Source organism: Bos indicus, chromosome 14, assembly GCF_029378745.1.
Source record: "Bos indicus isolate NIAB-ARS_2022 breed Sahiwal x Tharparkar chromosome 14, NIAB-ARS_B.indTharparkar_mat_pri_1.0, whole genome shotgun sequence".
Lineage (NCBI taxonomy): Eukaryota > Metazoa > Chordata > Mammalia > Artiodactyla > Bovidae > Bos > Bos indicus.
Genome location: NC_091773.1, coordinates 64,794,130 through 64,820,548, shown reverse-complemented (window position 1 = coordinate 64,820,548; position 26,419 = coordinate 64,794,130). Strand labels below are relative to the sequence as shown.

Here is a 26,419-nt window from a genome sequence, read left to right as displayed (position 1 = left end):
GACCTTTCCTGTTCTGAAATAAATTAAGGTCAGAGTGACCCAGGGAAGAGATTTATTACAAGTTTGTCTCAGCATCAAACAGCTGGAATACTGCAACAAAGCAAATATGAAAGTTGTTCTGTCCTTTTATTTTTATAGATTGTGTTCAGCCCTCTTTTTATCATGAGGAGTCATCTTCCAGACCCCATTATCATACATTTGGAGAAAAGGAGTCTGGGATTGAGTGAAACACAAATTATTCCAGGAAAAGGACAGGAAAAACCACTGCAAAACATAGAACCTGACCTTGTACATCACCTAACATTTCAAGCAAGGTACTGGGAAAATCCTTAACTTTTTCCTCAGATTCAGAAGAAAAAGTACCTTGCCCTGTCAAGGGGGGGCAAGAAAAGATAGAGTTTTTTGTGTGATTTCTTATGAGAATGTTATTTTTAAATTGCCTTGCCTAGTGTTCTCCTGTTTTCTTCCGTAGTTGAAGATAAAATTCAGCCGCATTAGAAATGAAAAAGAGGGATGATCAGAAAATCTAATTGACAACATAATTTCTGTAGAGGAATGAGAGCGCTCCACCCATGCGTTAGGGAGGAAATCCCAGATCATTCCCCAAACTGTTTCATCCCTAAAGCACCAAAAATTGACTCGCTCTCAAAAAAAAAAAACAAACATACATTGGTTTGTAATACATCTGGTAATCATTTTTGTTTTTCCTTTCCATTTCCTAGAGAAGAGGATGACCCTTCACACTGTGCTGTTCCCATCTCAACATCCCTCATTAAGCAGATAGCTACTAAGATACACCCCGGAGGCACAGTTACTCAGATCCTTGATGAGTTCTACGGGCCAGAGAAGTTCCTTCAACCCACATGGCCCTATAATAAAAAGGACTCTGACAGGTAAGGGGCTTCCCTGATAGCCTCTCAGTTGGTAAAGAATCTACCTGCAATGCAGGAAACCCTGGTTTGATTCCTGGGTCAGGAAGATCCCCTGGAGAAGGGTTAGACTACCCACTCCAGTATCCTTGGGCTTCTCTTGTGGCTCAGCTGGTAAAGAATCTGCCTGCAATGTGGGAGACCTGGGTTCAATCCCTGGGTTGGGAAGATCCCCTGGAGAAGGGAAATGCTACCCACTTCAGTATTCTGGCCTGGAGAATGCCATGAACTGTATAGTCCATGGGGTCACAAAGAGTTGGACACAACTGAACAACTTTCATTTAAACTTTTCACTTTCTGACAGATAATGTTCTCCAGCCCCGGTTTTCTATGAACAGTTCTCAATATTAAATGAATGAATGTTCACAAATATGTTAGATACCCTAAAAAACATTTTAAAAAAGATGTTTGCATGTATCTGTCACATTCTGACCTTTTATCTCCTAGTAGATGTATTCTGTAAATTACTTCATTCTTAATCTAGAACATAATTGCATGAAAAGTTTCTTCCTCCTGGATGCAAATTTGGCATTGCATGACTCTGATGTGAAGAGGTACCATACAGGAGCGTTGTGTGTCTGGAATTCTTAAACACATTTCATGAGTCCTGAAATCATGTTTCATTGAGTCTGTTGGATGTGGTATTTGGCACAGGAATGAGCAACTGAGCCAGTGGGACAGCCCAATGCGAGTGAAGCTGTCAGCCTGGAAACCATATGTGAGGACCTTATTGATAGAATTGCTACCCTGGGCCCTGCTTATCAATCAGTCCAAGTGGGACCTCTGGCTATTTGAGGGAGAGAAGATTGTTCTACAGGTTCCTGCTGGCAAAATTATTATCCCTCCTAATTTTCAGGTACTATAACTCTTCTTTTAAACTAATAGGAATTCTTTCTTTCAACAACCATCTTTTATTCTAAGGTTGCATTTATGTTCTTAACAGACTCAATCAGTTGTGGAAAACTGTCCTCCTAGAATCATATGTAAGGGGTATGGAATGTTCTTTGATATTTAAAGACATCTCAGATGTCTCTTTTTTTCCCACCCGTCAGCAGTATTCATGCTTGAGTTATCATTGAATTCGATAACTTGTACTAGTTGCATTCTCATTTCCATTCCTCAACAGAATGTTTGACAAGTATTAGGACTGGTCTACTCAGAATATGTTAAGAATATAGAGCTGTATGCTGTGCTCACCTACCCTCTAGATGTTTTTGTAGTTTTTATAGAAACTCTCATAGATTTGCAAGATGAATAAGAAGATTTCTGAACAGCTATTTTTGTCGGGCCCCTTTTCCTTTATAAGTGGACTTGCCTGTCCATAATCATGGATGCCCACCTGTTACTGATAACAACATAGAATCATTACTAACAAGGGGAGAAAAATCTGGTTGTAAAATAGAACTTCATAGGAAGATTTTATATTTCATCACAAGAGAACTTTCTTGATAAGGCTAGCCCAGTTCCAAGAAAGCATATAAATCTGTAAGAGAATAGGGTACATGGAATTCCTAAATAAAATGTTTTTCTGATATGGAACAATTTGAGAGTCCTTTTCTTTTAGCTCCAGTTTATAAACATCTTTATTCAATTGCATTTTTTTCTTTTTTTTTTTTTAAATAATCATATGATGTTACCTTATGGAATTGGAATGTTGACCTGCATGTACCTAATATTGCATATTATTCTTTTATCAAACAAAATGAAACCTTCAGTTTCTAAGCCTTTGGTATTTATAGGGTAGTCCCAGTTTGGGTTGATGTTTTTTCCCTCCTTCCATAAATACAAATTCCACTGTGATTCAAAGAAGGCATTGGGAAGTGAAATAAAATGTATGTTGCCATTACCAAAAAAAAGTAAAAAGGACGTCGTTGCCTAGGTAGACCTATAATAGAAAAAATTCCTATGAATTGAGGTAAAAATATCAAAGTTAAGAAAACTATTTTATAATTGAGGAATTATTTTTCCAGGAAGCTTTTCAAATTGGAATATACTGGGCAAATACAAACACTGTGCACAAGTCGGCGGCTGTTAAGCTGGTCCATAACCTGACGTCTCCAAAGTGGAAAGAGGGAGGTAACGGTGAAGTTGTATCTTTGGACGAAGAAGGGTTTGTTCATGCTGAAATAAGACTCGGTGCTTTCCCAGGACATCAGAAGGTAGGGTCAAAGTCTCTCAAAGTCTGCTTGGCTCTTGGCTGGGACAGGGAGTAGTGGGGGGTCGGGGTGGAGCTGGGGATAGCATGCCATCCCCTCAACTTGTTTAAAATGAGCCTTCCCTTTTCTTTTCTAATCCCTTTTTAGTATTATATGTTCCAAACAGTTTATAATAGTGCAACACATGATTTCTTAGACCTTTCTGTTTTACAGGGTTTTTTTTTCCTTTCCTTTACCAGTGATAAAAGCTGTGTCACATAATTTATCCAATAACCACTCTATTTCAGAACACTCAGCAGTCACTTGATTTATTGTATGTGGAAGGAAAAAAGAACTTATTCCAAAATATCCACAAATTGTACTTGGCCTCCTCATTTTAGAGCAGGAAGTAGAGTTGCTAACATTCTGGGTTTTGAGTGAAAGGACAGAGGCTCCTGCCAGAAAGGTTATATTCCTGGAAAGGGTATCCTGAGTGAAAGGACGTAGGTTGATCTGATTCTCCCATAGAACCAACGTTTTAAGAGGGAGTATATATATATATATATATATACACACACACACACACATATATATAAAGATGCTAATGCTGGAAAAGACTGAAGGCAAAAGGCGAAGGGGGTGGTAGAGGATGAGATGGTTAGATAGCATCACTGACTCAGTGGACCTGAACTTAAGCAAACTCCGGGAGATAATAGAGGACAGAAGAGCCTGATGTGCTGCAGTCCATGGAGTCACAAAGAGTCAAAAATGATTTAGTGACTGTACAACAATTTATTTATTTTTAGATGTCCTAGGTGTTGGTTGTGAGCAAGCTTTTCTCTAGTTGCAGCAAGCAGGGGCTGCTCTCAACTGTGGTGCAGGGGCTTCTCATTGTGGTGGCTTCTCTTGATGAGGAGCACGGGTTCTAGGGTGCTCAGGCTTCAGTAGTTGCAGCACATGGGCTCAGTAGTTGTGACTCCCCCGCTCTGGAGCACAGGCTCAACAGTTGTTGGGCATAAGCCTAGTTGCTCCAAGGCATGTGGGATCTTCCCAGACCAAGGATCAAACCACTGTGTCTTGCATTGGCAGACAGATTCTTTACCACTGAGCCACCAGAAAAGCCCTGGGAGTAGTGTTCTTGAACAGGAGTCTGGTACCCTTGTTTATGAAGATAAATACAAAAAGAAAAAAAAAAGATACATAAATCAGTTATTTAAATATAAGTGGTATGTGCTTTCAACATGAATCTTTTCTAAGTAGTATATGAAGGCCAGTTAAGCTGAATAATAGACTAACGAATCACATTAAACTATGTACAAAGTGCAGCACCATAGTGTACTATCTAGAAATCTCGTGCTGTGCTTAATGGTATCTTCGTCATTGTGGCTGTCCCAAGTCAGAAAAAGAAAGGGCACTTCATCAGAGTTGTGTAATTCAGAGTGCTCTTTCTCTGAGGAGAAGTCAGATTTTGACAGGCATATTTGAAGAGCCTCTTAAAAAAGGTTAGGGTCATTTGATGACTTCTTAAAAATAAATTTCTCTGATACAAAGAAGTTGATCTTCAGTACTGAAGGCTGGTATCCATTTCCTCAAAGTTGTCTGGGCAACGCATGTTCATCCTCTGCTGGCCAAAATACTGTAACATGGGTGTGAACGGCAAAGGGCTGTGAGCGTGAATCACCCGAAGTTGAATAGCTGCAAGTTGAGAACTACCATCAAAACCTGGAAAGTTATGATTCACAGTCAAACACCCAGTACCTCCAGCACCTCACAAAGTGGCCACGTACAGATAAATGCTCGTGAACAAATGAATGAATGAGCTGTTGGAAAATATAATATCATTATATCTCATTTTTCTTCAGTAGTGATTCTCAAGCTTTTTAGTCTTTGGACCCCTTTATACTCTTAAAAACTACTGAGGACCTCCAAAACGCTTTTGTTTGTGTGGATTATATCTATTTGATTTTGTCAAATTAGAAATTAAAATATAAAAAATTTTAAGCATGAGAATTCACAAATATTTCTTTAGGCATAAGACTGATGACATCATCCTATGATGACATATCTATGATGATGTCATAGGACCTCTGGAAAGCTCCACTGTATGCTTATGTGAAACAGTGAAAAAGACAAATAGCATCTTGGTGTCATTTTTAAATTACTTTTGGCCTTGGGGCCTCCTGAAAGGTCAGGAGTGTTCCCAGACCATACTTGGAGAACATTACCACTTACTAGATGGGTATCTTTAGGCAAATAATGTCTTCTCTGAGCATCAGTTCCTCATGCAATGTGGTGGGACAGTGAGATGAAACACACAGTGGCTAAGGGCAGCACCAGGGAACCAGTCTACATGGCTTCTAATTCCAACCCCTAGCCCCTCTTTATCTTGGTGACCTAGGGCAAGTTGCTTACCTTTGTGTCTCATTCTTTCTCTTCTGTAAAATGAGAAGAATAGTAGCTACCCCATAGAGGTGTAGTAAGGATTCTGTGAGTTAATATGCATAAAATACTTTAAACAGGAGCACAAGAATGCAATATATAAGGGGAGTTGTTGCTGTTTCCTTCATCATTGTCATCATCATTAAAGTGCTCCCCTTGGCCCTTGTACACATTCAGTGACATAGCTGCTAGCATGAGTGTGAGACAGGGAATACTGGCCTGAGTGCTTTATGTGGAAAAAGATTAGTGGCATCTGTTTATGTGTAAGTGCTTTTTATAAATAAATATTTTGTGAGGAAATAGGTTAAATAACTCGAAAACAAGTCTGTGTCCCTCTAAGGTAGAGGTAACCGGTGTGCTAAGGCATCCTGTTGCAGAGTAAATAGTGATCCCTTTTAGTGACCAAGACAATTTTGAGACTGAAAGGGAACTCTACTAAATACTCTGGAACAAAAGATAAAATTGATACTGTCATGGGCAAACCAGTAGATAAAATGACCTTTTAAACATATTATTATTATCATGATAGTGTGCACCATCGAGATTTCTAGACAGTACTTCCTACATAGTTTAATGTGATTCCTTACTCTGTTATTTTAACTGGCATCCATATACTACTTAGAAAAGATTCATGTTGAGAAGCACATCCCACTTATATTTAGTTAAATAACTGATTTAAGTATGTTTTTTGCATTTATCTTCATAAACATGGATACCAGATCCCTGTAATTCACTCTGAATTGCACTACTCTGATGAAATACCCCTTCTTTTTCTGACCTGGGACAGCCAAAATGACGAAGTGGCCACATAAATATATATTAAAAAAAGAAGTTTTTATATACCATGTGATATTTAAAGAATTGCTCTTTCCTCAATTGTTCTGCAGTTGTGCCAGTTCTGCATTTCCTCCATGGTACAGCAAGGCATACAGATCATTCAGATTGAAGATAAGACCACGATAATCAATAACACACCATATCAGATATTTTATAAGCCACAGTTAACTGTCACCAAACCCCACTCTGGAAAGGAGGTAAGCCATGCACACATGAATTTTTTTAATCTATAAGTTTTCTTAAGTCAGTAATGGTAAGGATCAACTTTTTTTTTTTAACCCAGAACAGATCAAAAGCTAACACCAAATATAGGTGAAGGATTCGTTTCTTTGTACTTTCATTAAAACCGTTGTGTCATGATGAGCTCTTCCAAGGTCATTAACAAGGAGACAGGCTCCCAAGCAGCAGATCCGGACGCCCTGGCGGCTTCAGGCTGCCAGCACATCTGCCAGCGCTCCTAACGCCCTGGCAGGAAGCTGGCCTGAGGGCTGGCTGCAAGGCTACAGAAAAGAACATCTGCCTCGCAGAGAAGCCGTGTGTGCAGAAGGCTCAGCCCCAACAGAGCCCCAGATCTGGGAGCACTGAGCTCTGTGTCCAGGAGGAGAGGAAATGTGAAAATGTACCAGCTCATTTATGTTAACATCTCTGTGGCAGAATATGCGGAAAATGAATCCAAGAAGGATTTTTTTTTTTCTTTTTACTCTATGCTTTATACAGTTCAGATGAATAGTTTTATTTTAAGAGAGTAAGGAGATATTTTAAAAGGATTTACAAACAGAATATGTTAAGTGGTATGCTGTTGTTTTATGCTGTTGAAACCGTCACACAGAAAAGTATTATTTTTCTTTACTTTCATCCTCATTTATTGTTAGCCTGTACTTGCGGCTCCTAAAAATTACATTAGAACAATACACTAGGATGAAAGTCTTACTCTTCTAAGCCTACAGTGCATTATAGGATTTATAAAAATGGCAGATTAGTAGAATTTCATCTTGGTTCATTGAAGTATTGATTAAAAATACATAGGTGACCAGAAGCCCCATGTTGGGAAATAGAGGTCAACAGTAATTGCATGGTAGGTGAGGATTTGAGGGAAAAAACCAGCGTGTGCCCTGAAAGTTTTCCCAGTTCTCCCCACCCTAGGGGCTTCCCAAAGCACTGGGTCAGCACCCTCTACACTAGCACTGCCTTATCTGAAAAGCAGCATAATTTTGCATTCCTTGCAGGGTCTGGGTGAAGGTTCAGTGAGATAATCTGAGAAAAAAAGTCCAGGCACGCAGTAAAAGAGAGTTGCCGGCGGCCATCTCCACACCAGCATCCCAGTGGGCTCCTCGTGAGAAGGGGAGGGCCCTCATCCTTTCTGCAGCTGAGGGGGCCCCATTTTTCAGCCCTGACCCAGCTTCGGGCAGGTGTGGGGATTGTTTGAGACAGGGTCATCCCTCCCCTCTCAGGGAGACGGTCTGGAACAGTGGGAGACACCGCAGAGAGGAAAGGAGGCGGCCTGGCTTCCAGCCAGGCTCTGCCACACACTGGCTCTGTGATGCCAGACGCCATCATCCTCTCTCTGGGAAGCAGCTTCCTCAGCTGTGAACAAGGAGCTTCAGATAAATTATCCCTCCAGGTCCTCTTTAAGTCCTAATTCCTGAGACTCTCTCATGTGCCAGAAAGCATGTGGAACTCCAGCTGAGGGCGGGAGGTCAGGGTCTCCTACTCCTTCAGGATGAGCCTTCAGAAACATTTGTCTTCCAAGCTCCCGATTTCCCCTTGTTCATCTCATTCTGATCGCTTCTGCCCACAGTCCCCCCGGGGTGCCACCCTTTCAGTCCAGCCACACCCTCTCCACGACTCCCTTCCCAACACACAGCATTTCTGCTCCATGGCATCTGGCTTTTTTGCAGTAACTGGGGGAGATGGAGAACTTGGCAACCCCCACCCCTTCAGATCACATCAGCTTTATCATTTTCCTTATGCCTAGAGAAGCAGACCCTGCTCTTGCTGCTTGTAATTGTCTCATTCGGGCTTCCTCATGGGAACAGGATATCTAATATTCCCATGTTCCCCCCTCCTGAGAATGTGTCATGGTTTCTTAGAAGCAGTGCTTTAGAGAAGCTTAGCTTCTGTGTCGGACTGTGTAACTGTGCTCTCTCCGCCTCGTCTTGTCTTTCTTCAGTATTTTCACGTTCCAGACAGTGCTACTTTCAGCATTTGCCCGGGTGGCGAGCAGCCTGCCGTGAGAGCCAGCTCCCTTCCTTGCTGGGACCTAATGCCCGACCTCGGCCAGTCCACGCTGGACGCGTCCCTGCTGCAGAAGCAGGTCTTGCTGGCCTTTTCTCCCACCGCCGTTGCCGACAGCGCCCAGTGCTGGAGCCTGCCAGCCCTAGTCAGACAGGAGCTTCCCAGACAGAGCGTGGCAGTGCCCTTGGGGAACTACAGGGAAGATGGCTTCTGTACCAGGTATTTTACATTCTGTGAATGCCCTTCTTTGCCCCATCCATGTGCTGGGAGAGACAAGAGAATACTTGGCAGTGCTCACCACATATAAACTTAACTTTTGCTTTTATTTTTCATGGTTCTGTATTTTGCATACAACTGGACAAATGTGAGGATCACACACGGGTTGTCCCAGTGAACTACGGATGAGATTTTTCCCTTATGCGGCTTTTATTGGGGGAAATGGTGTTTGTACCATAGAGTAGCCATAGTCTATCATAATGAAAAGATGCCCTTCTCCTATGGCTTCCTAGCCTCTGTCAGGTGATAAGAAATAAGGGTTAAAATATGAGAGAGTCAAGCTGGAAAACCTTTTTCTTTTCCCGTATTTTACTTCTATTTCAAAATGGAATTTTTCTCAAGTCATTAAGAGAGATCACTTAGATAAACACAAGTCACAGAAGACTCTGTTCTGTGGTTGTTCCTGCACGCAAGTTACTCCAATTACCAATTACCAATTATGCAAATAACAACCACAGAATCAAGCCAGAGACATGTAATGGTTCGTTCATACTGGACTTTTATTTTGTGGTTGTTTTGCATGCAGTACATCCTTTTTGTAGCTGTCAGGAACAGCTTACTTATGGTATATATAAAAAGTACAAAAGAAAGCATATTGTAACCTTATGAGAGGTACCTTTTTTGTGATTATGAATTTATAGACTTAAGATTTTAGCCATCTTAACTTTGATGTATATAGAGATTTCTAGTTAAAAGATAACTTCCTAACTCAAGTTGTCCTTAATAGTTAAGGCTCTGTTCCCTACACACATCCCTTCTTTCACAACATTCACAAGCATCCATGATTTTATAATCACTTTCCATCCCCAACTCAAAAGGAGTGATTGTCCTTGTATCCTGATTGGAGAAGTATGGTAAGTTGTTGTTGTTACTGAAACAAATTTATCATTATCAAAGGGGAAAGAGCAGTGGGGAGGGATAAATTAGGAGGCCAGGGTTAACATATACACTTCTGTGTATAAAATAGTCAATAAGAACCTACTGTATAGCATAGGGAATTATACTCAGTACCCTGTAGTAACCAATTAGGGAAAAAAATATGTATATAAAGAATATATATATTAAAAGAATATATATAACTGAATCTCTGAGCTATATACTTATACAGTATTGTAAATCAATTTAAAAAATGTCTTCTAAGTGTTATTTTTAGATAATCTTAGATTCACATGCAGTTATAGGAAGTGATTCAGAGAGGTCCCCTGTATCCCTTACTCAGTTCCCGCAGTTGAAACCTCTTACAGAACATCCTACAAACCTAGTATCACATCTAGGATGTTGGTGTTGATGCAGTGAGTGTGTAGAGCATTTCCATGGTAAGTTTCAGGAAGTATTTTTGAAAGCAATGTGAACCTATGTATGGAAAACAAACTTATTTTTAAAACTAAAACACAAAATTTATAATAAACACTTAGAATTTATTTTTAAAATTCAAAGATTTTGTTAATGTAAATGTTTATTGTAATGTAAATGTAAATAACTATTGAGCTAGTTATTAGATTGAACGTGACAAGTGAAAGCATTAGTCACTCAGTCATGTCTGACCCTCTGTGACCCCATGGACTGTTGCCTGCCAGGCTCCTCCATCCATGGAATTTTCCAGGCAAGAATACTGGAGTGGGTTGTCATTTTCTTCTCTAGGGAATCTTCCCGACCCAGGGATTGAACCTGGGTCTCCTGCATTGCAGGCAGATTCTTTACCGTCTGAGCTACTATGGAAGCCCAGTTATGATATTAGAAGTACCATATTTTAGTCCTGACTGCAGTTCTCTTGGTTATCAATAAGACATTCTCTGTGGTCAGCTTGCCTGGCTCTTCCAGAATTAGGCTGAGAGAAGATCCGAAGACTATACTGTGAAAGTGTTTCATCTCCTCCCCTCAGTCCTACAGTGCACATAAGATGGTGTTATTAACGTGATTTTCCCAAATACTAATCAACAGTTCACCTTCGCATTTCAGACAAATGCAGTCTTTGGGAAGAACTCACACTGGCGAACAGAATAGATAGTGAATGGGAAACTCTTTAGTGTGTTGCTATTGCTATTGCTAAGTCACTTCAGTCATGTCTAACTCTGTGTGACCTCATAGACAGCAGCCCACCAGGCTCCCCGTCCCTGGGATTCTCCAGGAAAGACCACTGGAGTGGGTTGCCATTTCCTTCTCCAGTGCATGAAAGTGAAAGTGAAGTTGCTCAGTCCTGTCTGACTCTTAGCGACCCCATGGACTGACTGCAGCCTACCAGGCTCCTCCATCCATGGGATTTTCCAGGCAAGAGTACTGGAGTGGGGTGCCAGTTACTGACTGCTTATAATCAGTGTAAACTGAGGGCCACATTTGGCAAATAATCTGATTTCTTTGATTAATTTGAACAACCAGTCCATGTAATTTAAACTTAAGAGAGATTTTTTTTCCTGATTTGATATGAAATATTTTTTGATAGTCTCTCAGTCTAAATTGGATGGCACCCTACTCCAGTACTCTTGCCTGGAAAATCCCATGGATGGAGGAGCCTGATAGGCTGCAGTCCGTGGGGTTGCTAAGAGTCGGACACGACTGAGCGACTTCACTTTCCCTTTTCACTTTCATGCATTGGAGAAGGAAATGGCAACCCACTCCAATGTTCTTGCCTGGAGAATCCAAGGGACGGGGGAGCCTGGTAGGCTGCCGTCTATGGGGTCGCAAAGAGTCGGACACGACTGAAGCGACTTAGCAGCAGCAGCAGTCTAAATTGGAGCCTTCTCTCTGTCCATTGCAGAGAGCAGTCTATGCCCACACAGCAATTTCTCTGAGGCCAAATAGAAAATACGGCTTTGCTCTTGATAGCCAAAATGGAGATCCTAGAAAGTACGGTGATTTGTGAAAATTGACAGCAAACATACTGAACCTGCCTACCTTTAGAATTAAAAATAGCAAGTACACAGATTCTCCAGTCATCCTTCTAGAAGCACATCGGCTCCTCCTTTACCAAAACTTACCAAGCACTTTTGAGGAGGAAGGCACCCCATCTCTAGAGATTAAGACACATGTACATAGAGGGAAAAAGAAGAGAAGGAAAAGCTAGCACAAGGATATCTGTGATTCTCTCTGAGTACTACAAGTTATGGGGTTTTTTTTAATTTAATGTTATGTTTTTAATTCTTTTTATATTGGAGCATAGTTGATTAACAGTGTTGTGTTAGTTTCAGGTATATAGCAAAGTGATGCAGTTATACATACACATGTAGCTATTCTTTTTCAAATTCTTGTCCCTTTTAGGTTGTTTATGGAACACTGAGCAGAGTTCCCTGTGCTATACAGTAGTTTACACATTTTTTGAATATTTTATGATAAAAAATGTAACTGCTATCAGAAAAAGAAATTAGTAAACCTGTCATTAGTGTCTGGCAGGTAATAGAGGACCGGATGGCCTCTGTTGTCTGGAAAACATTTTCTCTGATGTGTAAGAGGGAGGGTGTTCTAGAGGTTCTGAATATTGCAAATCTAAATAAATATGTACCAGGAGAAAAAGCACGCATTTTTTTCTAAGCTGTTTCTGTTATTTGATCTGATTCTATTCTAGGGCAGTAGCACTAACATATCAAGAACACCTTGGAGTGACTTATTTAACCCTCTCAGAAGACCCTAGTCCTCGAATAATTTTCCACAACAGATGTCCAGTGACAATACTTATAAAGGAAAATACTAAAGGTATATGATATAGTATTGAATTTAAATAATATAAAACTTACATTCTTTCTGGAGGGTTTTAACTTAGTATTTGCCTGTGATCCTTAAGAGTGAACTTATTTGAGAAGTCTCTCTTGCCACATTACATTTAATATCCCCAAGTCTTTGTCTTCAAGGCCTAAGTCTGAATGTGCTTTTTTTTTTTAATTTTAGATATTCCAAAGTTTGAGGTTTATTGCAGAAAAATTCCTCCTGAGTGCTCAATTCATCATGAGCTATATCATCAGATTTCCAGTTATCCAGACTGCAAGACCAGAGACCTCCTTCCTAGCCTCCTTTTGAGAGTGGAATTGCTGGAGGAAATGACAACCGAGTGGAGTGATGCCATCGACATCAACAATCAGGGGACACAGGTCAGCGACCCACATGTTCCTGCCAAAGCCTGAGGAAAAGGTCCCTTTCCTAAGGTTTTGGTGATTGTCTGCTTCTAAACGCTGACTGTCTTGTCTCTGTGTGAGGGCACATGTGTACCTACGTTTACACCTTCATGGGCTATAAATTCTCAGACACAAGTGTGTATCCCCAAAGTGTGCTGCTGCTGCTCAGTCGCTTCAGGTGTGCCCGACCTCTTTGCAGCCGCATGGAAGGTAGCCCATCAGGCTCCTCTGTCCACGGGATTCTCCAGGCAAGAATACTGGAATGGGTTGCCATGCCCTCCTCCAGGGGATCTTCCCAACCCAAGAATTTAACCCGCCTCTCTTACGTCTCCTGCATTGGCAGGCGGGTTCTTTACCACTAGCACTGCCTGGGAAGTACATCCCCAAAGTATACTATACAACTATTTATGAAAGGGGAACACTTGGTAAAACAAGCCCATCTTGGGTCTAAACCCAGATCAAAAGTGAAATAGAAATGTTAATCTTCTTCATGTAAAAGGTAATCAATCCAGCTGTCCAGATTTTAAGACAATCATAATGTCAAACCTGGATTCATTACCTCATTTGAAAATTTACTAATTTTGAAATATACATATTATTCCTAACAGTACATGAAACTTTGTGAATATAAGTACAGTTTTAAAACCCTGAACAGATCAGATGTCCTGATTTGTCCCTGTCTTACTCTAGATGTTGGTGATAATATTTTTGTTGAAAATGGCTCAGGGACCTAGCATTCCCTTTCTGCTCTACCTAAAATTTACCATTTTTCAGTACAATTCAGTGGCAATAAATAGATTCACAATGTTGTAAAACCATAGCCCCTATCCATTTCCAGAAATGTTTCATCGTCCTGAACAGACACTATAAACCCGTAACTCCTCAATCCCCCCTCTCCCCAGCCCACAGTAACCTCTTCTGTGCTTTCTCAGTCTACCTGCTGCAGGCATCTCACGTAAGGAGAAACGTACAACACTCATCCTTTTGCGTTTGGCTTATTTCCTTTAGCATGGTATCTTCCAGGTTCACCCATGTGGTAGCATGTGTCAGAACATCTTTCCTTTTTATGGCTGAATAATACTGTGCTGTACTTTTTTAAAAGTCCCTTCACATCTGTTACTTCATTTGATCTTCACAACTAGCTTATGAAGTAGATCCTATTGTAATGGTAATAAAACACATATTAAAATTAAAAATGTGTTTACAGTAATAATAATGATTATCATTTAATAAGCACTTACTATATGCCAGGCATTGTGCTAAGCACTTTATATTCATTCTTCTCTAACCCATGCAACAGGCAGACAAGATAGGGACTGTCATTTCCATGTTACAGAAGTGAAAACTTGAGCTCTCCGAAGAAACATGGTCTGATTCCCACATGTTACGAGGGAAGGGATGAGGATTTTATCCAGACCTACCTGACTCCACGGCATGTGCTGTGAACTGCTGTGCTCTGAATGCTACTTCCTTACCTGAACTTCCTTAACTCCCCTACTTCCCCAGTCCTGCTGGCACATTTTTCTCATCTCTCTAGAGGTTCTCTCCCTATACCCCTGTGAAGTCCCTACCCATCCCAGGACCCTCTACATACTCATATAACATTTTTAACATTTAATCTCATTTACTTCTGTAAATGATTTCCTACCAAGTCAAGATTCCTGGCAGTCAGACCCCTGCCTTATTCATGCACAGCCTATGGCAGAATGCCTGCGAACACAGTGAGATCTGAAGACATATCAAACAAATAAATGAATGAAAGAGAAGATGAGGCTACCAAGAGAGGTCTTGTAAAGGAGGAGAAGAGGGTGCCAGGCCTGACTTTGGAAACTCTGCCGTGTGAGTGTGATGCAGCAGCAGACTGAGAAGGAGCTGGAGAGTGGCAGGAGGAGGGGCTGGGCGGGGCGGAAACAGGAAAGCCCCTCAGAGAGAGAGAGTTTGCGGGATGGAAGATGGTGGGCAGAGGGCAGGCGAGATCACATTGGAAGTTACAAGTCCAGAGGGAGTGCAAGGACAGGGGAGAAGTGGTATTTTTTTTTTTTTTTTTTTCAAGAAGCAAATGAGACCCCTGGAGAGGAAGCTTTTTATATGCTGCAGGAGAGGAGTCAGTGGAGGAGATGTGAGAACATGCGCAAGGAATCGCCAGAGAGACAAGTGCAAAACTCAGGGAGTATAATTCTCCTTGAACAGGAGGGCCACGCCCTCTTCTCTGATGGTAGGAAAGAGGTGGGGATGGGCACAAGGGTAGATAGAGATCTCTGGAGGGCTGAGGGTTGGAAATGGAGTGAAGTGATACCCAGTGGCCCTAAGTTTATCAGGGAATGTAGAGCGCAACATCTGCTGAGAGAGGGAGGGAAAGGGGTGGGGGCCTGGGGAGAGCGTAGCTGTGGAAACAGTGAAGGACATGGCCGTGGGCAGGTGCAGGAGGGGCCCCGCTCACCCGGGAGACCTGCACTTGTGGTGCCCCAAACTGCGGAGGGGTGTGATGTCCACCCCGCAGCGCTCGTGTGATGAACAGGGAAGATCCGCAGGGGTGGCACGACCTCTGGAGACATTCCCGGTCTCCGTCCTTTACAGAATAAGCATCACCAGCTTCTCAAAGGCCCCTGAACTGCCCTGCATCCGTGTGAAGGTGTCTGAAGCCTTGCTTATGTGTGTCTAGGGAATGCTTTACAATAGGCAGTCTGCCTGCCAAACCTTATTTTGGGAGTTCCTGTTCACTCTAAATTTCCTCAAACCTTTGTAGTCGGGGATACTTCAAAGCTGAGAGGAGGTACTCTTTCCAACACCCGTACCACCCCCGGTCCGAGGACCCAGCAGAATCTCGTGTTCCCATTAATCTTGGAGGAGCTGTGAGCCATATGTCCTGCAGACCATTGCTCACTTCCTATTCTGGAGGAAGATTCGTTTCAGACCCTTGCTGACGTCTCCTCGGGAACACACCAGGGCGTATAAATCACTGGGGGGGGCGGGGCGTGGGGAGCTGTGTCCTCTGATGAAAGGAAGCAGCCCTTCTGTAGGAGGAAGCTTGTCTTCCAGGAGCCTTGCCTCAGCCCTGGGTGTCGGGCTCATGATGTGGATTTCAAAGCTGACCTAACAAAAGCAGAATTAAAGCCCCAAAAGTCTCCATTATGCCCCAGGGAAGAAAACTCCTCTTTTGTCCATGACAGAGATACCCCTCTGTGCCTCCCCGGTTTTGCAAATCAGACCACGTCTTGTATAATTTTGAGGTGGAATATGAGAGGAAATGTGCAGAGAATAACTATAGTTACACAAAGAAGTGTTCTTTGGATCAAGAGTTACTGAGAAGACCTAAGAATTCTGACAGGTGTGGGTTTTCTGGGGCTGTGTCCCTGGCTCACACCTGGGTGAGGCCTCAGGTGAGAGGCCCTGCAGGGACAGCTGGGGCTCTTATCCATAATGGCAGTGCAGGGACCCTGACAACAGGGGAGGAAAATCAGTAAAGTGTTAGTCACTCACCGACTCTTTTGTGACCCCCCATGGACTGTAGCCCGCCAGGCTCCTCTGTCCGTGGACTTCTTTAGGCAAGAATACTGGAATGCATAGCCATTCCCTTCTCCAGGGGATCTTCTTGACCCAGGGATCGAACCTGGGTCCCCTGCATTGCAGTCAGATTCTTTACTCTCTCAGCCACTATGTTGATCATTTTAAGTCATAATTTTGGTCCTATGAGGGAAATACTTTAGAATCCTGTCATAGTGTATGGGCTTTCAATTGCTGACAGTCCAAAACCTTATTTCTGTCAAAGCTAGGCAACATTCTTTTGAAAAATTCAAGACAGATAAGGTATACAGAAAACACAGTATTTACCCTTTAACTAATATAAACACAGTGAAGTAGGCTTCCATCGTTCAATCAAATACTGAGTTTCTAATATGTGACACTCATTGTATTATAACCTGGAGCTGGGATTACATAAAATACAGTGAACAAAAACGGAACATGGCCCTTTCCCTCAAGGAGATTCCCTGTGGAGGAGGTAGATGATAAGCAGTCCCAGGTGGTTGTGCTGTTACGAACTCTGATCAGTTTTGAAGGAGAGGTGGGTACAGGTGTGCTATGATACAGTGGACAATTAATAGTTTGAGAGGCTGTGTCCCTGCGTATGAGCCCTGACATCTTAGCCTTAAAGTGGAACAGGCAATAAGTAGACAAGAGAATGGAAATCTTGCTTAGCAGACCGAGCAGGTTCAAAGTTTTGGTGCTCAGAGAGGGAGCTCAGAAGGATCGCTTCCAGCGATCTAAATGCCATTGTGGCCAGAGGAGGGAAGGGGGGCCAGGGAGGAGGCTAGTGAGGCGGTTCAAGGCCCAATCTGGCAGGATCCTGTAGCTCCAACAAGGACTTGGGTTTTTAAGAACCACAGGAAGTGATTGAATTGTCTATGAAAAGCAATTTCTGAGCCAAAGAACAGCAGTTTAAACCCCAAAAGGCTGGTTAAAATTATCCCTTTGCAGGTAAATTCTACAAAGATCCAGTAAATTCTCATGATCTTTGAGTCTTAACAGAAGTGTTTAGTAGGGCCAGCATTATCACCGTTTTCTTCTCCGATAAACTCTGGACCTTTACAAAGTGCTTTCCCCTCCAGTCTTTAGTCTTCCATCCATTTATCCAGCAAACTCTTACTGAGGACCTATCTAGGGCCAAACCCTGTTCTCTGAATGTGTTTAATTCCCACGTTCAAGGCACCTGGGTAACTAAATTAATGCAGTCAAGTGTAGTAAATCCTAAGATAGAGCCTTTGATCACTGCAAAAGCTCTAAGGTAGTCGGGGCAGTAATTTTGATGTTTATGTTACTGATGAGAGGATTCAGGCTTAAAGAGTAATCTACTAGGTGGTTTATAATTAAGCATCAGGCTGGAACCTGGGTCTGCTCACATGTGGCTAGTAATTTTTGCTCTACCAAACTAGGGTCACTATCTGTCCTTTGGAGTCCAGCCCTGGCTACAAACATTGCCACCTGAAAGTCAGTAAAAGCACAGGCGAGAAGAGGTTTTCTAATTCCCGCTTTAACCTAGAGCAAGAGTCCCTTCTGTGGCATCCCACCCTAGAAAACTACCCGTGTCATTGTTGGTCAGTCGCTCAGTCATGTCCGACTCTTTGTGACCCCGTGGACTGCAGCACACCCGGCTTCTCTGTCCTTCACCATCTCTTGGAGTTTGCTCAAATTCATGTCCACTGAGTCGATGGTGCCATCCAACCACTTCATCCTCCAACAATCTCATCTTGTCCTCTTCTCCTGCCTTCAATCTTTCCCAGCATCTGGGTCTTTTCCCAAAGACTCAGCTCTTTGCATCAGGTAACCAAAGTATTAGAGCTTCAGCTTCAGCATCAGTTGTTCCATTGAATATTCAGAGTTGATTTCACAGTCATGGCTTATTCCAGCAGTGATTATGAGAAAGTCTTGGCTTGTATCAAGCTATACTCTGTGTCTCTGTAGCATCCATTCACCCACCCTTGTTTAACCCCCTGAGGCATCACAGAGTATTTACTTCCCCTTTAATACAGCAACACTGCAATTATTTGAAGGCAGCTTCAGCATCTTTTCTAACTGTTCCCTTATCCAGGCCAAATATTTCTGGTTCCTTGAATCATTCCTTCAGTAAATGTGATTTCCAGACCCATCACCACAGTTACCCTGGTCTGAACACACTAGTATGTTATGTTCCTTTTTAAAAATCTGGCAGCCAGAATTACACATACTATTCCAAATGTGGTCTAACCAGCTATTACCTCCCTGTGCTTCCATTAATAAAGTAGAAGATTGAGTTAGCTTTTTATTAATGAGTTCAGACTGTTTGTTATTATTGAACTTGTGGTCAACCACATCCTCCAGGTCTTTATCATATGACTTGCTGTACAGTTGACTTTTTGAACCCAGTGACAGGACTTTACATTTATCCCCAATAAATTAAATCTTGTTGCTATTGGCCTAGTCCACTTGTTGAAATCACTTTTAAAAAATTGTGATGCTGTCATCCACCCTATTAAGTATCCCTAGTAGCTTTAGGTCATCCATAGATGTGGTGAACCTGCATTCTATGTGTTCATCCAAGTCATTAATATGTTGAACGGGACAAGTCCAAGGTCTACGTGCTGTGGTGAATCACGAGACACTTCCCTAATGCGTGAGTTCAGTCAGCCAGTAACACTCCAGACTGTACTGTCATCTCGACCATATTTCTTCAATAATAAAATGCATCTATAAAAGCACTTTTAAACTGTACTGTATAAGTATTTCTTATCTTGCTTACAAGAATATCATGAAACACTTTGGTAAATGCCCCGATGAGCCAGGACTTAAATGTGTGATCAGCCCATTTGGTGCCGATCAGATGGGGTAACGCTGAGCACTAATGCTCAAAGAGCATGTGATCATCTTCAGAGACTTCATTAGCCTCCAGCCCCAACTTTTTACATAGAGAAGTAGTTGTCAATGCAAGGGACTATCTGACTTATAAAATGTGTGGGGCAGATGTTTTGGCTTCTTCCTTACTTCCGTCACCTTCCCCATCCCCCCTGCATTATCAGGGCCAGAAGAGAGATCAGCAGATTGGCATCCACTTCTGACATCTGCCAAGTATCCTGGTCAGGAGTCTTCTGTGTGTTTATAGTTGTTCTAGTTGAGTCACCATTTCTTCCAAAGATACTTGGTAGAAGGGATATCTCTAAAGTATTTTTTAGTAATAGAGAAAGAAATCAAACCAGTCAATCTTAAAGGAAATCAACCCTGAATACTCATTGGAAGGACTGATGCTGAAGCTGAAGCTCCAATACTTTGACCACCTGGTGCAAAGTGCCGACCCACTGGAAAAGACCCTGATGCTGAGAAAGATTGAAAGCAAAAAGAGAGGAGGGCAACAGAGGATGAGATGGTTGGGTAGCATTACTGACTCAGTGGACATGAACTTGGGCAAACTCCGGGAGATAGTGAGGGACGGGGAGGCCTGGTATGCTGGCAGCCCATGGGGTCACAAAGAGCTGGACACAACTTAGCAACTGAACAATAACAATAACATACAGAAGGAAGACGTCAGTCAGTCAGGTCAGTTGCTCAGTCGTGTCCAACTCTGCGACCTCATGGACTGCAGCACGCCAGGCCTCCCTGTCCATCACCGACTCCTGGAGCTTACTCAAACTCATGTCCATCACATTGGTGATGCCATCCAACCATCTTATTCTCTATAGTCCCTTTCTCCTCTCCCCTTCAATCTTTCCTAGCATCAGGGTCTTTTCCAATGAGTCGGTTCTTCGCATCAGGTGGCCAAAGTATTGGAGCTTCAGCTTCAGCATCAGTCCTTCCAATGAATATTCAGGACTGATTTCCTGTAGTATTGACTGGTTGGATCTCCTTGCGGTACAAGGGACTCTCAAGAGTCTTCTCCAACACCACAGTTCAAAAGCATCAATTCTTCAGCACTCAGTTTTCTTTATAGTCCAACTCTCACATCCACACATGACTACTAGAAAAACCATAGCTTTGACTAGACAGACCTTTTTGGACTAGACTTACACCCAGAATATCTGTTATTTCCTTCTTCTCCTCCTCCAGTCTTTCCTGCCTTGATTATCTTGGAAATTCTTCCCCCTTCTTTTCCTCTCTCAGAGAGCTAATTTGTCTCCAAGCTTTAGCTCCCATCATCCAGTCACTCCCAAATATCTTATCTCTGGCCATGTCATCCCTTCCAAGCTCCAACTCTGTGTTTCTAGCTACCCACCAGATATCTCTGCCCGAAAGACCTACAGACACATCAAACCGCCGTCATCATCTGAAACCAGAGCACTCATTTTCTGTTCCCTCAAACCAGCTTCTCCTGGAGTCTCTGCTTTAATTAATATCACCCCCATTTTTTCAGTGTTAAAACCTTCAGTAACATTGATATGAACTCGTATTGAATGCCTGCTTCCTGTCAAGCATTCTACACAAATACTGTCATTAGTCTGCACAGGTAGATGGTACGCGAAACTCAGAGAGGTTAACTTGCACAGAGCATGTGGGCCTGGGATTCCATCCCAGGACTGTCTGACTTCCAAGCCCATCTTTTCCTGCAGCACCCCAGTACTTTCCTGTCCCTCACTTCCCCCACAGGTTCTGGCAGAAATTCCTAAGAAGGATCTCTGTATCTTCCCCTTCTTTTTGTGACCAGGGTCTGTTTCAAGTCTTTTATTCATCATCCCTCTGTCAGATTTTAGCAACAGCCCCTTAAAGAGTCTCTCTGTTGTCAAGCTTCCTACCCTCAAACCTGCCTCTACAACTGCCACCACAGTGGTGAGTAAAATAGAGTCCAGCCAGAAAAGTCTCTCCAGGCCACTTGGCTGCTAAAGACAAATCACTCCCTGCAACCAGATAGACCACATCTCACTCCTTATTCCTTCCGCAGGTTAGTGTTCAATCCCATAGCATGTGTGGAAATCTCTTCTTCCCTTTCAAGTCTTGAATTCTTCTATTCCAGGGTTTTCCTTCTTATGATACTCTTTTACAAACTATTTGATCTGGGTGGTGGTGGTTTAGTTGCTAAGCCGTGTCCAACTCTTGCGACCCCATGGACTGTAGCCTGCCAGGCTCCTCTGTCCATGGAATTCTCCAGGCAAGAAAATGGGAGTGGGTTGCCATTTCCTTCTCCAGTGGATCTTCCCAACCCAGGAATCGAACCTGGATCTCTTGCATTGCAGGCAGAGTCTTTACCAACTGAGCTACAAGGAAGCCTTTTATTAATTTTAGTTTAAGTTTAATTTCATAAAATTAGTAAAATTTATATTTATTTCTTCCCAAAATAGAGGGTGAAATGTCTTACGAATTTTTGCCAAAGATCAGCAGAACAAACACAATGCCTGATTTATCACATTTTCAGATCAGTTCATGCTAAGACATCCCCCAATCTGCCATAGACGAGCCAGAGACCCAGGAGAACCATGGTGTATATTCCAGTCCAAGGGCAGGAAAAGATGCAATGAAATGTCCCAGCTCTAGCAAAGGGGGGCAAGTTCCTTCTTCCTCCACCATTTGTTCTGTTCAGACCCTCAGTGGACTGGATGATGCCCACCCACACTCGGGAAGGCAGTCTGCAGAGCCACTGAGTCAAGTGCTAATCTCACCTGGAAACACCCTCACTGACACATCCAGAAATAATGTTTTCATCTGGGTACCCAGTGATCAATCAAACTGACACCAAGTTGACCATCCAAAGAGAAGTGAACATGTGAGGTGGGGCAAAATGAATCAGGTGAAAGAAAGGATTGAAGAGGGATGAAGTCCAGCAAGTGTACCATGATGGGGACTGGAGCCCAGCGACAGAGGGAATTAGGACAAATCAGAGGAGGAGGTACTTAAGGACTTTTAATAACAGGAGTGCCTGTTATTTAACTGAACTGAAGTGCTGGGATGCCGTGTAACTCCCCCTTGACTATCCCGGGTTTATCGCACATAGCCTGTCAGGAGAAGAAGAGAGAGAGAGTGGGAGAGAAGAGCAGGAGACAGACTTCCAAGAACGCCTTCAGTGATTTCCCAGGTGTCACCTTGTAACCTAATTACTCAGTAAAGTAAAAATTGTAAATGTTTGTTGGATATAAATATAGTCAGATATAGATACAATGGTCATCTGAGTTAAATCCACCCATTCCAGTCCTAAATTTTAGTTCACTGATTCCTAAAATGTTGACGTTCACTCTTGCCATCTCCTGTTTGACCACTTCCAATTTGCCTTGATTCATGGATCCAGGTTCCTATGCGATATTGCTCTTTATAGCATCAGACCTTGCTTCCGTCACCAGTCACATCCATCACTGGGTGTTGTTTTTGCTTTGGCTCTGTCTCTTCATCCTTTCTGGAGTTATTTCTCCACTGATCTCTAGTAGCAGTAAATATAGTAAATAAATTCAATATTTATAAAAGTAACTGAATATATAAAAAGCACAGCTTATATTACATTGTTCCTTATTTGTAATTGTAGGAAAAGATAATATACTAGGTGGGCAGCAGACCTAGGCCTCAGTGGTTTTCTTATACCCACACCATGTAAGAGAAAGTCATACTGATCTAGGTGCGCTAACAGAGACAAGAGTGACAGAACACAGACCATTCCCCAAATGTTTTGTGGTTAAAGCCGCAATTCACTATTTGTTGCCTATAGCCTTCTACACACACCCCCACACTACCAATGTGAGGTGAAGAAAGTAAAAAATAACTAAATGATAGCACTGAACAGGACTCACTAGCTTCTTCTGCAATGATAACTAAATTTTTAAAATCCCCTTTGCCATCAATCACTTAATTCATTCTCCACCGCTACCCCACCTCTATCCTAAAGGAAATCAGTCCTGAATATTCATTGGAAGGACTGATGCTGAAGCTGAAACTCCAATACTCTGGCCACCTCATGTGAAGACCTGACTCACTGAAAAAGGCCGACAGAGGATAAGATGGTTGGATGGCTCACCGACTCAATGGACATGAGTTTGGGTAAACTCCGGGAGTTGGTGATGGAAAGGGAGGCCTGGCGTGCTGTAGTCCATGGGGTTGCAAAGAGTCGAACACGACTGAGCAACTGAACTGAACTGAACCCCACCTCCAACCTCTGCCCAGAAGAACTCTCCTCCCCAGGTTGCTAACCAGTCTCCACACCCCAGTGGAAATCCAGTATTTCTTAGTGATGCTTTCTTAGTGTGTATATAGCTCCTTTTCATCTGGAGACCTATAAGCTCACTGGCTCCCCTCACCCTGCCAAACTGTAGGACAGAAAATAGTAAGAACTCCTCCAGATTGGAAAGAGGAAGAATGAGACACGTGCACATGCTCTCACCCATAACAGTTCCAAAATTGTTTTAAGCACATATTTTGGGGGTTTTAACCTTGGAAGCAAGGAATAATCTCTAAGTTGTGTCTCTGCTAATGGAAGAGCTCTTTAACCATCATCCTTCTCGTCCCTGGGTCCATGCTCAGAGACCCTCCTTGGCTCCATCTGAAATTGTATCGAATCTCGAATAATCAATCACAGGCTCTTTTAGTCTAGGTTCGTGAGTTTATTCAGTTCAGTTCAGTCGCTCAGTCGTATCCGGCTCTTTGTGACCCCATGAATTGCAGCACGCCAGGCCTCCCTGTCCATCACCAACTTCCGGAGTTCACTCAGACTCACGTCCATCAAGTCAGTGATGCCATCCAGCCATCTCATCCTCTGTCATCCCCTTCTCCTCCTGCCCCCAATCCCTCCCAGCATCAGAGTCTTTTCCAATGAGTCAACTCTTCGCATGAGGTGGCCAAAGTAGTGGAGTTTCAGCTTTAGCATCATTCCTTCCAAAGAAATCCCAGGGCTGATCTCCTTCAGAATGGACTGGTTGGATCTCCTTGCAGTCCAAGGGACTCTCAAGAGTCTTCTCCAACACCACAGTTCAAAAGCATCAATTCTTTGGCGCTCAGCCTTCTTCACAGTCCAACTCTCACATCCATACATGACCACTGGAAAAACCATAGCCTTGACTAGATGGACCTTTGTTGGCAAAGTAATGTCTCTGCTTTTGAATATGCTGTCTAGGTCGGTCATAACTTTCCTTCCAAGGAGTAAGCGTCTTTTAATTTCATGGCTGCAGTCACCATCTGCGGTGATTTTGGAGCCCAAAAACATAAAGTCTGACACTGTTTCCACTGTTTCCCCATCTATTTCCCATGAAGTGATAGGACCAGATGCCATGATCTTCATTTTCTGAATGTTGAGCTTTAAGCCAACTTTTTCACTCTCCTCTTTCACTTTCATCAAGAGGCTTTTTAGTTCCTCTAGGCAGTAGTAATTTCTCAGAAACTCAGTGGACTTCTGATCTGTTTGATTCCAGAGAATCCCATGTGCTAATAATCACATCATTGGTCCTTTTAATGACATATTTCTGTACTATTCTGCTTCCTTACCTCCCTCTGGATTTAAGGGAGCTTCTGTGGCAATGGTAAACAGTCGTTCTAAATTTTTTTCTGAGTAACTTTAACAATTAAAAATTTCAACAGTGTGTTCTGATGCCTATGCGTAGCCCTAAGTCTAAGTATTAATCTGCCTTCATGTTCAAAGATTAAATTTTATCTCTTACTATTTGGGGTTTAAAAGCATTACTGCCTTTGCGAAGCTCTGAATTTCTGGAATGTCTTTATTCTCTTTAATTTATCTTTGCAAACCAGCCAGTTCTTTCCTGAGCTCATCTCGTCTTCACAGTGCATTGCCAGGTGCAGTCAGCAGCAGCCAACACACACTGCTGATGTTTTGTTTTCAAACCTCATCTTCTAGAGCTACAAATCTATTAGGTTTTATAATCTGCCTCCCAAGTAATCTTAGACAACTCAGTGTCTTGCCACTCACAACATAAATTCCCATTTTTGTAGCTTTCAATATCAATTTCTACTGCTACCGTTAAGCCAGAATTCCCTGGTGGCTCAGTGGTAAAGAATCAACCTGCAATGCAGGAGACTCAGGCGGCTCAGGTTCAACCCCTGGATTGAGAAGATCTCCTGGAAGAGGGGATGGCAACCACTCCAATATTCTTGCCTGGAGAATTCCATGGAGAGAGGAGCCTGGCAGGCTACAGTCCCTAGAATCGCAAAGAGTCAGACACGACTAAAGTGACTGAACACGTACACAGCATTAAGCAGACTCCTGTTTTAGGTTTTTGCTGGAACCCTACTTGAATCACTGATATCTCTCTCCATTAGTTTAGGTTACATTATGCTGTCTATCACAGTCCTAGCATTGACTTTTTGCTCTTGCTGTATCCCAATGTTTGTCATCAAGGGATTTGTCCTCATGGTCAGTCAGGGACCCAGGTTGACAGAGGCTTCATTATCTTCTGTCTGCCCCATTGTAACAACCAGCCCAAAGCCTGAAGGCTTGAAACAGTAGTGATCTGGAGGGTTTGGTTGGGTGGTGTTTTTGCAGGATGAGCCCATGTAGCTGCATTTGGGTGGAGGGTTGGCAGGGGAGGAGTTTATCTAAGGAGCCTGGGTAACTCTCTTACCACGTGGTCTTTCCTCCATAGGAAGGCTAAGCCAGGCTTCCTCACACGGTTGCCAAGGGGGAAAATACCCCAAAGCAAGCTTTTTTTCACGCTTCTTGCCTCATCCTTGCGGACATCCCATTATCTGAAGAAGGTCACAAAGCCAAGCTTCATATCAGTATAGGAAGGGATTAAACAAAGTCATAGACCCTGGGATGTGCAATTCTCCAATGGAGAATAATCTACCATAACCACCACCTGGAACAGGAATCAACAGACTTTTTCTTTGAGGTCTAAATAGTAAATATTTTAGGCTTTCAAAGCATATAGTCTCTGTCAACAAGTTTTCAACTCTGTTGTTAGATGGAGTCAATATGTAAATAAGTTCCAGTAAAACTGTATTTAAAAGAACAGGCATGTACATACTGTTATATTTAAAATGGATAACCAACAAAGACCTACTGTATATAATTCTGCTC

At 42.6% G+C, this 26,419-nt stretch overlaps 1 protein-coding gene across 14 annotated transcripts in view; it reads left to right on the top strand.

Annotated features, from left to right (window-relative positions):
- The window catches only part of VPS13B (vacuolar protein sorting 13 homolog B), an 807,303-nt gene that overhangs the window by 750,221 nt on the left and 30,663 nt on the right, over positions 1-26,419 (top strand). For 13 of the 14 annotated variants that reach the window (XM_070803099.1, XM_070803104.1, XM_070803105.1 and 10 more), the window contains 8 exons: positions 139-314; positions 723-893; positions 1,584-1,785; positions 2,900-3,088; positions 6,391-6,537; positions 8,511-8,794; positions 12,411-12,538; positions 12,731-12,930. In XM_070803099.1, coding sequence (XP_070659200.1) covers positions 139-314; positions 723-893; positions 1,584-1,785; positions 2,900-3,088; positions 6,391-6,537; positions 8,511-8,794; positions 12,411-12,538; positions 12,731-12,930 — 1,497 coding nt within the window. Of the gene's footprint in view, positions 1-138; positions 315-722; positions 894-1,583; positions 1,786-2,899; positions 3,089-6,390; positions 6,538-8,510; positions 8,795-12,410; positions 12,539-12,730; positions 12,931-26,419 lie in introns of those variants that run through there. The other variant, XM_070803107.1, reaches the window with a different exon arrangement.